The sequence below is a fragment of the Camelina sativa genome, chromosome 10, assembly GCF_000633955.1.
Source record: "Camelina sativa cultivar DH55 chromosome 10, Cs, whole genome shotgun sequence".
NCBI classification, from domain to species: domain Eukaryota; kingdom Viridiplantae; phylum Streptophyta; class Magnoliopsida; order Brassicales; family Brassicaceae; genus Camelina; species Camelina sativa.
Genome location: NC_025694.1, coordinates 2,422,437 through 2,435,251, shown reverse-complemented (window position 1 = coordinate 2,435,251; position 12,815 = coordinate 2,422,437). Strand labels below are relative to the sequence as shown.

At 37.7% G+C, this 12,815-nt stretch overlaps 3 protein-coding genes and 1 long non-coding RNA gene across 5 annotated transcripts in view; 1 reads left to right on the top strand and 3 right to left on the bottom strand.

Moving 5' to 3' along the window:
- LOC104716611 (kynurenine formamidase) overlaps positions 1-1,175 on the top strand; it is a 2,939-nt gene extending 1,764 nt beyond the window's left edge. Inside the window, exons 2-6 of one of the 2 annotated variants that reach the window (XM_019230538.1) lie at positions 7-90; positions 213-285; positions 375-472; positions 594-664; positions 769-1,175. In XM_019230538.1, the coding sequence (XP_019086083.1) occupies positions 7-90; positions 213-285; positions 375-472; positions 594-664; positions 769-894 (452 nt within the window). In that variant the 3' untranslated portion in view covers positions 895-1,175. The remainder of the gene's footprint in view (positions 1-6; positions 91-212; positions 286-374; positions 473-593; positions 665-768) is intronic. The other variant, XM_010434011.2, reaches the window with a different exon arrangement.
- On the bottom strand, positions 1,563-2,196 carry LOC109127068. Its single transcript, XR_002033794.1, has 2 exons — positions 2,132-2,196; positions 1,563-1,994 (listed from the first exon to the last, which is right to left on the bottom strand). It is a non-coding gene; the product is annotated as an uncharacterized LOC109127068 (long non-coding RNA).
- Positions 2,227-5,331, bottom strand: LOC104716610 (probable serine/threonine-protein kinase At4g35230). Its single transcript, XM_010434009.2, has 9 exons — positions 4,862-5,331; positions 4,644-4,779; positions 4,235-4,368; positions 4,019-4,124; positions 3,847-3,932; positions 3,269-3,457; positions 3,023-3,187; positions 2,796-2,909; positions 2,227-2,658 (listed from the first exon to the last, which is right to left on the bottom strand). Exons 1-9 carry the CDS (start codon positions 5,219-5,221, stop codon positions 2,404-2,406), a joined length of 1,545 nt encoding a protein of 514 aa, XP_010432311.1. The 5' UTR covers positions 5,222-5,331; the 3' UTR covers positions 2,227-2,403.
- Positions 8,573-12,449, bottom strand: LOC104716609. The gene is made up of 4 exons (XM_010434008.2): positions 10,544-12,449; positions 10,248-10,441; positions 9,959-10,149; positions 8,573-9,877 (listed from the first exon to the last, which is right to left on the bottom strand). Exons 1-4 carry the CDS (start codon positions 11,979-11,981, stop codon positions 9,130-9,132), a joined length of 2,571 nt encoding a protein of 856 aa, XP_010432310.1. The 5' UTR covers positions 11,982-12,449; the 3' UTR covers positions 8,573-9,129.

Sequence of the window (12,815 nt, the reverse complement as noted above, 5' to 3'; positions counted from 1 at the left end):
ATGCTGGTTTCGATGTTGACTCGCTTGATCTTCGAGTCCTCAATGGTCTTGCCTTGTTGGTTGATGTTCCTAAGGATAAGAACATAACTGGTAAGTGAAAACTTCTTTGTTCGCTGCTACAACTTTGATTACCTTAATTAAGAGTATGAAGACACCTTGTTTTTGTTTTGTTGTGTGGCTATGATCTTAATTATGCTTATTGGTTTGTGTAGCCGAAGTGATGAAGTCTCTTCACATTCCAAAAGGAGTTAGTCGTGTACTTTTCAGAACACTGAACACTGACAGGTAACAGTGTATTAAGCTTGTTTGTCATATGTCTGAAATGAGTGTTGGTTTTGTTGTTAACTATGGATGAAAAAACATAACAATTTCAGGCGTCTTATGTTTAAGAAAGAGTTTGATACAAGCTATGTCGGATTCATGAAGGATGGTGCGCAGTGGTTGGTAGACAATACAGACATCAAACTTGTCGGTAATAATCAAACTATTTCACTTTTCCATATGAAGGTTTCTGTTTTCCTTGTTTCTGTTTTGGGTTGGTCGTTGAAGCAATGGCATCTCTAAGATTCTGGTGTATCCATGTCAAAATGTAGGGATTGATTATTTATCAGTAGCTGCATATGATGATCTGATTCCGTCTCACCTAGTATTCCTCAAAGACCGGGTAAGCAAGCATTATCCATCCCTTAAGTTTTTGCTAGATAGATGAATGTAAAAACAGTAAAAGATTTGATATTGATGGTTGAGAAAATTATAAAACCTTGACAGGAGACTATACTTGTGGAGGGATTGAAGCTGGATGGTGTGAAGGCAGGACTCTACACTGTCCATTGCTTACCACTAAGACTCGTTGGAGCAGAAGGGGCTCCAATTCGTTGCATCCTCATCGATTGATTAATCTCCTCACAAACCCTGCCAGTTCCGGAGTTGTCCGTAATCAAGGTTGCTTAGTGTCGTGAACTGAATACCAGTTTGTGCTAAGATTTATGCAACCAGTGTGGAGAATGAAGTAGGAAGCAATAAGAGAGGTGCAGAGAAGACGAAGTTGAGGAGAATGAACCACTTAAGAAGGAAGATTTCAATGTAAAAATAAATGTACTTAAGATCTTAGGCTTGACAATCACATGATTTACATCAATGAAAAACACTTTTAACCTGACGAGGTTGCAATTTAATCAGAAAATATTTCCTAATGAAAACCGAAAAGAAGGTTCTGTTGAGTTAGGAAGTGTTTGAGAACGCTCGGCAGCCATTAAAAAGGATGACTATGCTATTTTGTGAAAATTTTACAGATCGATTTCTTCTTCATGTGTTCTTCATGTGATATCGGTTTGGGATGAATCAACGGAACCATTTATCTTTTTCATGGGTTAGTACGAGGTGTTTTTGGTGTGTTTTATTATGATTATCCGAGAAGCAACAAGAGAAACAGGTTTAACATGTTTGAGCTACTTACTTGATTACTAACGCCATGAGTCTTACATTGAAGAGCAGAACATGTGAAAGAGCAATTTGTATTTTTCCAAACTCTGTGCATTAAAACTTACAACATGTATTGAATACAAACAAACATCAATTTCTTTTCTCTCCCCTATGGTTACATTACATCTCCCCAATCAACAATCATAGCAACAAGTTTTTAACAGGTTTTTTTCCCCTTTCTCTGTCTTCTTAAAAAAGAATTCTTGAAGCTCGTTAAAATTTTACAACGAGATGGTAAACACTTTGTGTTTCAAGAATCAAGATCCTCTGCCGCCTCGTTGTCTCTTCTCTTCGAGCTGAGCTGCTTCGTTCAACATATCAGCTGCGTCTGTGTTCATGTTCAGTTTCGCTAATGCCACAGACTGCATGTAGAAAGCCGTTGGCCAATCTGGATACACGCATTGCGCTTGCATCGCGTCACGTAGTGCTGCGTCTGGTTGATCGCATAGTAAGTAACATAGACTTCGCCTACCAAATACAGTTGGAGACACCATTGTTCCAACGTCTATGAACTGCCCACATAAGCAACGTATGTACCAATATGAGTACTTATCATATCCAGATATACAATCTGGTTATAACCCGAGATCAATACCGAATGGAACAGAACAGATTGGACATGTAAGAAGAAGTAGCGGCAAATTAGTACCTGTGAGTAACAGTCGATGGCTGTTTTGAAATCTTTTTCCCGGAAAGATTGATCACCGCGTTTCCNGCATTAAAACTTACAACATGTATTGCATACAAACAAACATCAATTTCTTTTCTCTCCCCTATGGTTACATTACATCTCCCCAATCAACAATCATAGCAACAAGTTTTTAACAGGTTTTTTTCCCCTTTCTCTGTCTTCTTAAAAAAGAATTCTTGAAGCTCGTTAAAATTTTACAACGAGATGGTAAACACTTTGTGTTTCAAGAATCAAGATCCTCTGCCGCCTCGTTGTCTCTTCTCTTCGAGCTGAGCTGCTTCGTTCAACATATCAGCTGCGTCTGTGTTCATGTTCAGTTTCGCTAATGCCACAGACTGCATGTAGAAAGCCGTTGGCCAATCTGGATACACGCATTGCGCTTGCATCGCGTCACGTAGTGCTGCGTCTGGTTGATCGCATAGTAAGTAACATAGACTTCGCCTACCAAATACAGTTGGAGACACCATTGTTCCAACGTCTATGAACTGCCCACATAAGCAACGTATGTACCAATATGAGTACTTATCATATCCAGATATACAATCTGGTTATAACCCGAGATCAATACCGAATGGAACAGAACAGATTGGACATGTAAGAAGAAGTAGCGGCAAATTAGTACCTGTGAGTAACAGTCGATGGCTGTTTTGAAATCTTTTTCCCGGAAAGATTGATCACCGCGTTTCCGTGCATCAAGCATATCTTTCATCTGTTGCGTCCATTCTTGGAATGATAACTGAAATCCCCAAGAGTTAGCTAGCCTACTTTTTAACGTGTTTTAGTGACTGAAACCAAAACTACTGTTTTAACGTGTTTTAGTGACTGAAACCAAAACTACTGTTTTATTACCTCGTTTGTGCCTTCGTCGTCTCTGTAATGTGTCATGACTAAAATCTGATGAATAGCTGTGAGATCCATTCTCGAGCACGCCTCACCTAAGGGTGAAAGTGGCCTCTGTGGAGTTGAAGGTGCCTCTTCTTGCTTCTTTATTCCAAGCATCACATAAGAGGGAACCTGTGACCAGAATATTTAACACTTAAAAAGACGAATTCAAGAACACAGTCAAAACTGGGGTTTAAAAGATGTTCTGCTTACGTCTGATTTGGTTTGCAATGGTGCAAGTGTTGCAACAAGGTCTTTTGTATTAGGCCTCTCTCGAGGCTCATATTGTAAACATTGAGAGGCGAGTTCGACAACTACGGTAGCTTCTTCAGTTGAGAACTTTCCTTCGAGGTGTGAATCCATCAACAGAATAATATTCTTGCCACGAATCATATCAAGAGCCTAAAAGTAAGATATATGATAAGTACTTATCAAGATATCACGCTCCCAAACTAATACCACACAACTTATTCACTGGTACTACATGACATATGTACATCTTTCAAGCTGAACTATGCAAGAACCAAGAATCACATAGACATATTTGAGAGCTATATCTTATAAATAGTGCTAACAAAGAAGAGTGCAGCACATATCATAGATAATTTTAAGAGAGGCGGTGAGGGAGCAGTATCATATCGTTTCTAGTAACCATATTTAATGACCAATTACGGTAGCTTCACATAACTCAAACCAAAATCATGACTAGTGAGTGGATAATTTCACATCAAAAACACACATTTTTGTAGTGGTACACTTGCTCCTACTCAAACATATAGATAGGAAGTTACATGGCTTGGAGGGATGTGTTTTCCGCTAAGCAAATCCAGAAGGACAGTTCCAAAGCTATACGTAACACTTTCAGGGGTCACTCTTCCTACAACACAAATTTTACCACACTGAAATCCATCTTTGAAAAGTGCAAAACATAATGTGTGTACTAAAAGAAACAAGTTGGTTTACCATTTCTTAGATATTCAGGTGGTGTATATGCTAGATTTGTGCTATAACTTTTACCATCCCTACTGTTCTTCATCAAGCCGAAACATGAGAGCCGAGGATCACCATCCTACAATGTTCATTAAAACAAAAACATGTTAAGCGCCGCCTTAAGATCACAGTGTGTGTGAAAGACAGTATCCTAAGCATGAAATAAATTTTTGAGAGAAAGAAAAATACCTCATCAAAGAGAACCCTATAAGCATTTAAATCATGATACAATGGACGACCCTCAGTACTACAATAATCCAAAGCTTCAGCTATGTAATATCCTACTCGCAACCTCATAGCCCATTCGATAGTCTGATTCTCCCCTGTGAATGACCAAAACAAGAATTAAGATAAAGAAACAAAAATGTACCTTTTAGACATTCTACTACTTCACCTAAAATACTCTCTTTTTAATCCATCTAACAGCAACCCTATATAGCTTAAACCCATAAATGCAAGCTCTTAGAAAAGCACTGAAATTGGCAAACACTGGATGCTAAATTTCACAGCTTTGTATACACATTTACAACCTAAAAGGACTAACAACCAAATTCATTATTTCTAATGAGAAAAAGGCAAGAAAGATGAAGGAACATACAATGGAACAAATGCTTAGCAAGAGTATCATTAGGCATGAACTCAGCAACAAGAAGCCTCTCATCTCCATCACAACAATAACCAATCAAATTCGCCAACCGATTATGTCTCAATTTCCCAACACCCCAAGCCTCTTCCTGAAACAAACAAAAATTTCAGAAAAGAAAAAAACAAAACAAAGATAGAATCAAACAAAAAGGGTTTTTTTTTTATGCTTACAGCAAATTGCTTAGGCTCAGGCCAAGCCATCTTAGTAAACTTCTTGACAGCGATCCAACGACGGTTCTGAAGTCGGCCTTTGTAAACAAGATTTGGGGCTTTCTCACCACTCTCTGATACGATGTTGTCGGAACTGAAGTTGTTTGTTGCTGCTTTAAGGTCAGCGAATGAGAACTCAGAGAAAGATGGGATTCCTCCTCCTCCTCCTCCGCTGCCTACACCGCTACCTCCACCTCCTCCGATTCCGCCGTTATCAGCCGTCGTAACGCCTCCGTGGTGGTTTTGAGAGAGCTGTGACGGCTGAGCTCCATCTTTACCAAGTGGGTTTTCACCGGAACACAAGGATTGACAACAACCCATCAAAAACACTTTTCTTACCCAAGTCGGAAAGTGTTTCTCTTTCGACTCCTCCCTTCCCTTGTAAGAGAGAGAAAGAGAAAGACAGTGTTTGGAAAATTAAAACCATAAAAATCGGATTTTTATTGTTTTATCTTTCCAATTACTCTGTTTTGACTCCTGAGGTAAGTTTCTTCTGTCTTCTTCTTGTCAATATGGTACTACTAAAATAGAAATATTTTAAACTTTAAAAATATGATTATAAATTTTATCATTCATCTGAATTATAGATTTCTAACCCTTTGTTTAAAAAATAAGTGAGCGTTAGTCGGACGTTTAGAATGACCAAATGTGTAGAGAAAAAAATAAAAATTAAATAATTTTGAATCAGAAACTAATTTTAAAGTTATTTTATTTATGTAATAATAAACTAAAAATCTATGTTTAGAATTTATATTTAGTGATTTTGCATTGTGTAATTGGTACTGAGACAAAACTTTTAAAATAGGGGTTGTGATGCGTACAAAAATTTATTTATTTTTTCCTATTCATTTTTTCATGGTTGTGTAAGTTTTTTTTTTTTGTTTTTGAATCTATAATATATGTTTTATGTAAAAGCAATGAATTTGAAAATTGAAAAGCCAAAGATTCAGAAGAAGCCAACTTCTTTTGTATATATACTATATACTATAATACAATAAATTGATTCCGATGTTCAATGATTTAAACTTTGTGGTACCAAAAGAGATTTTCGGGAAAATCACATTATTGCCAGCTCAAATGGTTTGTGATTGGAATGACTTATCATCATCAACCATTCCTACTTTTGCTTTCTCGTTTTTTTTCCTTCTTATTTATTCAACAAACATTACCATTTCAACCAAGTCTCTTTTTTTTTTTTCTAGTTCTAAGTACCTAGCAGCTTATTTCAAAAGGTTCGTACTTTTGTATACTGTAAAGAGACAAGCGTGTGAAGAAGAAAATATCAAGTTTTTTTAGAAGTTGACTTTGAAACCGTGTGATATTTGGATTTTGTGTGTGTTTTTCTGCATTATTGCCCTTGTACATTACCTTATAATTAGAGTGAATGGTGAATATCAATTTTCTCAATGGATTTGACAGACTGACATATTTCTTTCCATTTGAGTTCTAATTACCAAAAATAATTATTTCTGTGCGTTACTCCTAGTAATAAACTAGAATAAATCTTTTTAGGAAAGAACCTTATTTTAAGAAGTTTATTTCTCTCTTTTTTTGTTTTTGCTAAATAGTTTATTTCTCTCTTTAAGACAGAAATCTTTCAAAACCACCAAAAAAGAATTTAGAATATTTATCTGGAAACCAAGTGAGCCAATATGGCTAAATATTCTAAATTCTTTAAATTTTGATTTAGCTAATACTATTACACCGCATATTAGAGATAACCAAATTTAAATTGGATAAAATTACGACTTACGTGGTGCCTTTCTTAATAAAGACGCTAGCCTAATACTACAAAACATGGTCAAAATATATGAATTACGCTTTCAAACTTTCAACTGTTAATTAGTAATGGACCTGAACTACTATAATATTTTCTAATATTAGGGGAAAAAAAGAATATTAATATATACAATTATATTTGATGGTAGGGAAACTATATTAAAGAGTAAGGATATAATTTTTATATACTTTTATGAGCAAGTAAGTTATTGTATTTTTCAGTAATATAATTGGACATGATTAAACGAATGGGCCTGTTTATAGAATTGTGCGCTCAAGTCAAAAACCCTTTTGTGATTGAAGAATTTGGGAAAACAGAGCTTATGTGTATAGATCCAAATTACCACCCAAAAGAACAATAATTAGCATATTCTCATTTGGATGTATCATGTATGCAAATGAAAAGTATGCTTGCAATTTGTAATACCCATATATCTTTGGGGAAACAGAGCTTTTTGAGCTTTCAAGAACACAAGAGCTGTCTCTTTTGTGTTGAAAAAGGCAAAGAGTGAAGTGATCCAATGATGCTCCAGAGTAATTGGCTTTCTTATATGATTAGATGCTCGAGCACTATCTATAATATAGTACTAAACTACTAATAAATAGTATTGATTATTAACCTATGGTTGGATCGCAATAATATCTTCTGGCACTTATTCTCTGCATGTTATTATTGCTTTATGTCAATAACTTCTTTTACAACAAACAAAAAGAAAGAAGAAAAGATTGACACACGAGACGTCATCAAGTTCACGCTAATCATGTTAGGCACGGCAGCTCCAAGACGAGAACTGTTTTGGCTCAGGTACTAGTCGAGAGTACTGAAAACATTGGGTTTAATTATTAACTATAGTTTCACATGAATCATTAATGTTGGTACCTCGTCAGGTATTTTAATATTATTAATTTATTTTTCGTAAGCTTAGTAACTTATTGGCCATGCATATCTTTCACGTACAACATTCGCCATTATCTCGTGTATTTTAAGATTTTTTTTTATGAGCAAATGTGGCGAAACATAAAACTTCGCATGTTTAATATCAGTACCGGATCACTTAAAATTAATTTAATGCCGCGTAAGTAACGTTATCTAGTTTCTGTCAGTAGTTAGGTAAAAAGTAAAAACAAAAGACCAGTGATTTGAAAATCATTGATGTGACTTATTTTACTTGGCCGAATGGTACAAAAATTACCGTTTATGAAAAGCCGAAAAGAGACGTGTGGTGTGATCACTTCCAATCTAGACATTTATATGGATCCAATACTAAAGTCTCTCTATTTTCTTAATATTGAAGATACACTTACCTCTCTATTCGGCATGGAGTTTTATATCTATGGGTCATGTTAGATCAAGTAACTTTACACGTTCAGGTGAGGCTTGGAGTTAGTCTTCTTTCAATGAATATAAAATTGGGAAATTTTTGCTCTACGAATGAGGAAAAACTAAACCCCATCTATATAATGGTTACGCCGTAGGGAGTGGAATCGAGAAAACATATAACCAAAGAAACAGTATCAAATGTTATGTTGTTTTGCTACACTATAATTTTTGCCAAATACTTCTCGCTATTTCAGAGTTATATGTGAAGTTCATGATGTTATAGTTTTGTTCTGAGTGTATCAATATTAGCAGATCGTTGGATTTACTTTTTAAAGGCTTGAGTAAACGATGAGAAACAATATTTCTTATGGCATGGATGAATGAATCATGAAAAAAATCACAATCATGTAAAAATATGTTAAAGAATAGTACACAATTTTTTAAAAATATTTAACATTTTGGTAAATAAAAAGGAGCTAAAGTTCGATTATGGTTGCGATTCTTTTGAATTATAGGAAAATTTCCAAATCTAAAATAAGATTCGAATTGGGGTTTTCTGTTTTGTCTTAGAATATAAACCTAACTTTTTACTCCACTAAAAGACAGTTCAGTTGCTCAAGACCAAAGCATCTTTGGACACAGAAGTAAGTCCGATAAATAATACATGACCCCTCACCGATATCAAAAGATTAAATTTAAAATAAAATAAAAAAGATTTGCCTTAGCTATCTCATCCTCCTAACCTTAGGATTTTACAAAAAAAAATTGTTGAGAATTATCCTAAGCGTCTTATATACAAAGACCGAATTTTAGAATTATTAGACTCAAACTCATATATGTGACTTGCGTCATAAGTGGCTAAGTGTCAAAGTTATCAAACCTTTCTCCACCATGGCATGACAACCATCCGGTTCAAAGTCAACTGCACTAAAATGCCTCAGTTCACCAGATGACTGGCCGTATCTTAACCCGGTTTCTGCCTCTTCTAAGATCATCATCCTGATGATGATGGGCTCTTCTTGCCTGTGTCTCAGAAAGGAGATAAGGAACATTCCGGCATTGCAAGATCAGCAAACAGCTCGATCATGAGATTCAAATAAGCAAAGATCTTCCTCCTACATTTTGCTTATTAGTCCTCTTCTTCCTCAAGTTCTCGTGGAGCAGTTTCTTCTTCGGTGCGTTGTAAGAGATCCTCATAAGCTCTCATAGACTCAGCAGTGAATCTCTCCATAGCTTCGAAAATCCTCTGCAAACTACCTTGTAAACTATCGTTGCTAGTATCGCTTTGGTAGACAACATTGCCTGATATGGAAAGACTATTATTACCATCACCCGGTGCCACAAGAACCATTTTCTTTTCCAATGCCTGAATCTCTCTCTGTATCTTCTGTTCTTCCCTGTCCATGTTCCTAACTCTCTTCTCTGAATCCCCATGACCAGTCATCATCGTATCTAACCGATCTTGTTCCCAAAGCTGAAGCACGCTTGTAGTAAAACTACGCATTGCCTCAATAACTTCCTTCTCTGATATTCTATCCAGAGCTTGAGACCATTGGTTACATATCACAAAGATTGGTGGTGCCCCGATCCGACCAGGTGAGAAAGGAACGATTCCATCAGGTGTTTCCTCAGGTTCATAGAGAAGACATTTCATGAGCCATTTATTCAACTCTCTTACGTAACCCTTCTGCGCGCTAACCCAGCTCGAGAATCCTAATATCCAATTAATAAGTTCATGTCCAAGCAAACTCGTCGCCTCTAGATGTTCAACGCCTAGTTTCTTGCTTGCTCTTATTGGTCCAAGGCCTTGTGCTTCCCTAATAGCTTGACACTGACTTTGATGACACTCAAGCATGGATCTCCACATTCTTGTAAGCCTATCGAAACCGAAATCAACACTTGGTTAGAGTTCCCATTCTAAAATATCTATATGTTTGGAGAAGACAAGTTTATATTACCCTTGGATCAATGCATTCAGTTGCGGCCATAGGTCTTCGTCTCTAATCTTATTAATCGTCACTGATATTTTGTCGACAACTTGAATCGCAATCCGTATTTTATCTACTTTCATAGCCTCAGCACCTCTTTCATCCAAACGCTTTAGCTTCCTTAGCTTTTTCTCGTGAGCTAGTCGCAATTTCTCCTCAGCCTACACACAGTAAAAAAAACCTCTCTCTTCAGACAAAAGAACAGAACAGAACACATCATAGTGTTCTAAGACCAAAGATTTTGATACAAAAACATTACCTTGACTTCATGGTAAAGCTTCTTCTCCCAAAGATGGAGCTTGTGCAATGTCGATGAAAGATTCCTAGACCTCGAAGCAAGCTCTTCTTCAATGTCTGCATAAGTCGGCGGCGCAGTAGCAGCAGCAGCAGAAGGTCCTCCAGAGGTAGAAGGTAGTGAAGGAGTAGTAACCCCGTGCAACATCTTCGAAGCAGCTGCTCCACAATTCACAAAACATATTAAAAAAAAAAGTTCAAAACTTTACTCAACAAGTTGCAGAAAGCTCAAAACTCTGACGTTAAATGATCAAGCCTTACCATGTTTACGACCATAAGGGTGCTTCCCAACTTCAAGTAACTTAGCAATCTCACTTCCTGACTCTGCAGCTTTCACGAATTGACTCTCAATCTCTTTCGCAACCTCAGGCACCGCACGTGGCCCTCCTCCTCCACCACCGCCTCCACCACCGCCTCCGTCACGTGTCGCCGTGGCATTGCTCCGACGTTCCTCATCCTCAACGACCTTCTTCTCAACAACGTGATCTTCATACTCCATCCTTTCTTTCTCAACCGACACACTCTGTCTAGACTGATACGCATCTCCGACATCACCCCCACCGCTAGTACTGGCTCCACCAGACTTATCAAGCGGCGGAGGCAGAGGCTCTTCCCTCATATGCACGGCGGCGGGATTCGGTAAATTACCACCGCCACCGCCGGCAGCGAATTTTGGTTTGCCGTGAACCTCCTTAACAACCTCGTACTGTGAATCATCGTCTTCTAGCTCCGGGATACCTTCTTCTTCTCTCAACTCTCTCGAATCTCGACTCGGAGTATACGGAGGGTAATAAGTATCAAACGGATTCAAGAAATCCCAACCGTTAGACCTAGGCGGAGAGGGAGGAGGCGGTGGCGGTTTCGAAGCTGGTACAGCAGTTGTAGAAGAACCACCGTAATATCCGGGTCCGGGTCCGGGTCCTGGATTTGAGTATCCAAAATATGAATTATTTTGAGGAGGGTATGGGTTATAAGAAGAAGAAGAAGATGATTCGCCTATGTAGACTCGTTGAGGACTACTTGGTCTTTGTTCATAGACAACCGAAGGAGGCATGGAGCTGTTCTTCATGTAATTCATATGCATATAACTGTTTCCACCGGAGTAAGGAGGAGGGAGATGACCCATCATCATCTCCGGGTTCGGGTACCGGTTTATATAACCCGGTTGTTGTTGTTGTTGTTGTTCCATGTATCCAGGTGGTGCTGACTCGGGTATTGGGTAATTCCCGAGATGGTGACGGTGGTGGTGTTGAGGAGAGTGGTGATGCATCGAATCCAAATCCAAATCGTCGTCATCGTCGTCGTCGGAATCCGAATCGAATTCGAGATGACCCGAATCAGAACCCGAATCCGAGTGAGCGAGGTGAGAAGAAGCAAGCTTTGGTTTTTTGGGGGAGTTTTTTCCCCCTCCGCCGTCGTCGTCGTCGTCGTCTTGATGAGGGTCACCTTTTCTGTGAGGAGGAAGGTTAAGTCTAGGGGAATCACCACCGCCGTTAGCGCCGCCGGAAGAGATGAAACGGTGGTGGTGGTTGATGAAAAGATGGAGTGAGTGACCGATACCAATAAGCGAGTGAGTGTAAGCCACGTGGGATTCAGCTAAAGCGTAACGCTGGTGACTCGCAGCTTCTAAGAAATTACAACGTTCACGGCAAAGAGCAACCGCCGGAAGATCGTCAAGCTTAGAACTTGTACAACCCATATCTATCAATTATTATTTCTAAAGAAAAAAAAAAGAATCAAATTAAATTATTAAAGAAAAAAAAAACAAAGGGGAAACCCAAGATTTGAAATCAGGTATAGAGAGAACTGAAATTAAAAGACTTTTTTCGTAAAGAGAGAGAGAGAGAGAGAGAGAGAGTTGAAAGGTAGGTGAGAGGAATAAGAGATGGAGGCGCATAAGGGGCAAAGAAGGTGTGGGTTGATGTTGATAGCAAAACTCAAACAAAGCAAAGATGTTTTGTGTGAACTGTGAAGTGATTGTTTTTTTTTTTCTCTCTTCTTTCCCTTACTATTTAGATAATTATTCAATTTCTCTATAAGCATAAAAGGATATATCTTTTTTTTAGCTTCAAGAAGATGAAGAAGATGAAGAAGAAGAAGAAGATGAAGAAACAAAAAAAAAAGTGAGAAAACAAAAAAAAAACAGCAAAGGACTGTGAAGGAATCTTGCCAGCACCGAGATTTTCGTCCGTTTCTCCCATAGGATGAGTCGGTGTTTTTTCTTCTTTATTTATTTATTTATTTACCATAATCTCCTTTTTCCAGAATAATTAATTAACCCCCAAATTCTCAAATTAAATAAGAATCAAAAATTTTGTTGTTGGAAAATTTAACCTTTTTAGGACAGTACTTTGAGATAAAGATTCAGACAGATGACATGGATCTTTGAAAAAAAAAGAAAGAAGATACGGTTTCTAGTAAGTAGTTTTGATGTTTTAAGTTAAGAAACGTCTAAGTACGATTCTACTACTTTAGCTTTGTGGTTTGAGTTTGACGGTAACTTTGACTCGTTTTGACCATTTATTCCCACTAT

What these genes read in the sequence shown, in the direction of transcription:
- LOC104716610 (XM_010434009.2), bottom strand. Translation starts at nt 5,221, where the DNA reads ATGGGTTGTTGTCAATCCTTGTGTTCCGGTGAAAACCCACTTGGTAAA. An exon ending in TGCTAAGCATTTGTTCCATT is followed by an intron (nt 4,369 to 4,643) that starts GTATGTTCCTTC and finishes GGTCATTCACAG; the next exon opens with GGGAGAATCAGACTATCGAA. An exon ending in ACCTGAATATCTAAGAAATG is followed by an intron (nt 3,933 to 4,018) that starts GTAAACCAACTT and finishes TTTGTGTTGTAG; the next exon opens with GAAGAGTGACCCCTGAAAGT.
- LOC104716609 (XM_010434008.2), bottom strand. Translation starts at nt 11,981, where the DNA reads ATGGGTTGTACAAGTTCTAAGCTTGACGATCTTCCGGCGGTTGCTCTT. An exon ending in CCCTTATGGTCGTAAACATG is followed by an intron (nt 10,442 to 10,543) that starts GTAAGGCTTGAT and finishes ATTGTGGAGCAG; the next exon opens with CTGCTTCGAAGATGTTGCAC. An exon ending in CTGAATGCATTGATCCAAGG is followed by an intron (nt 9,878 to 9,958) that starts GTAATATAAACT and finishes CGGTTTCGATAG; the next exon opens with GCTTACAAGAATGTGGAGAT.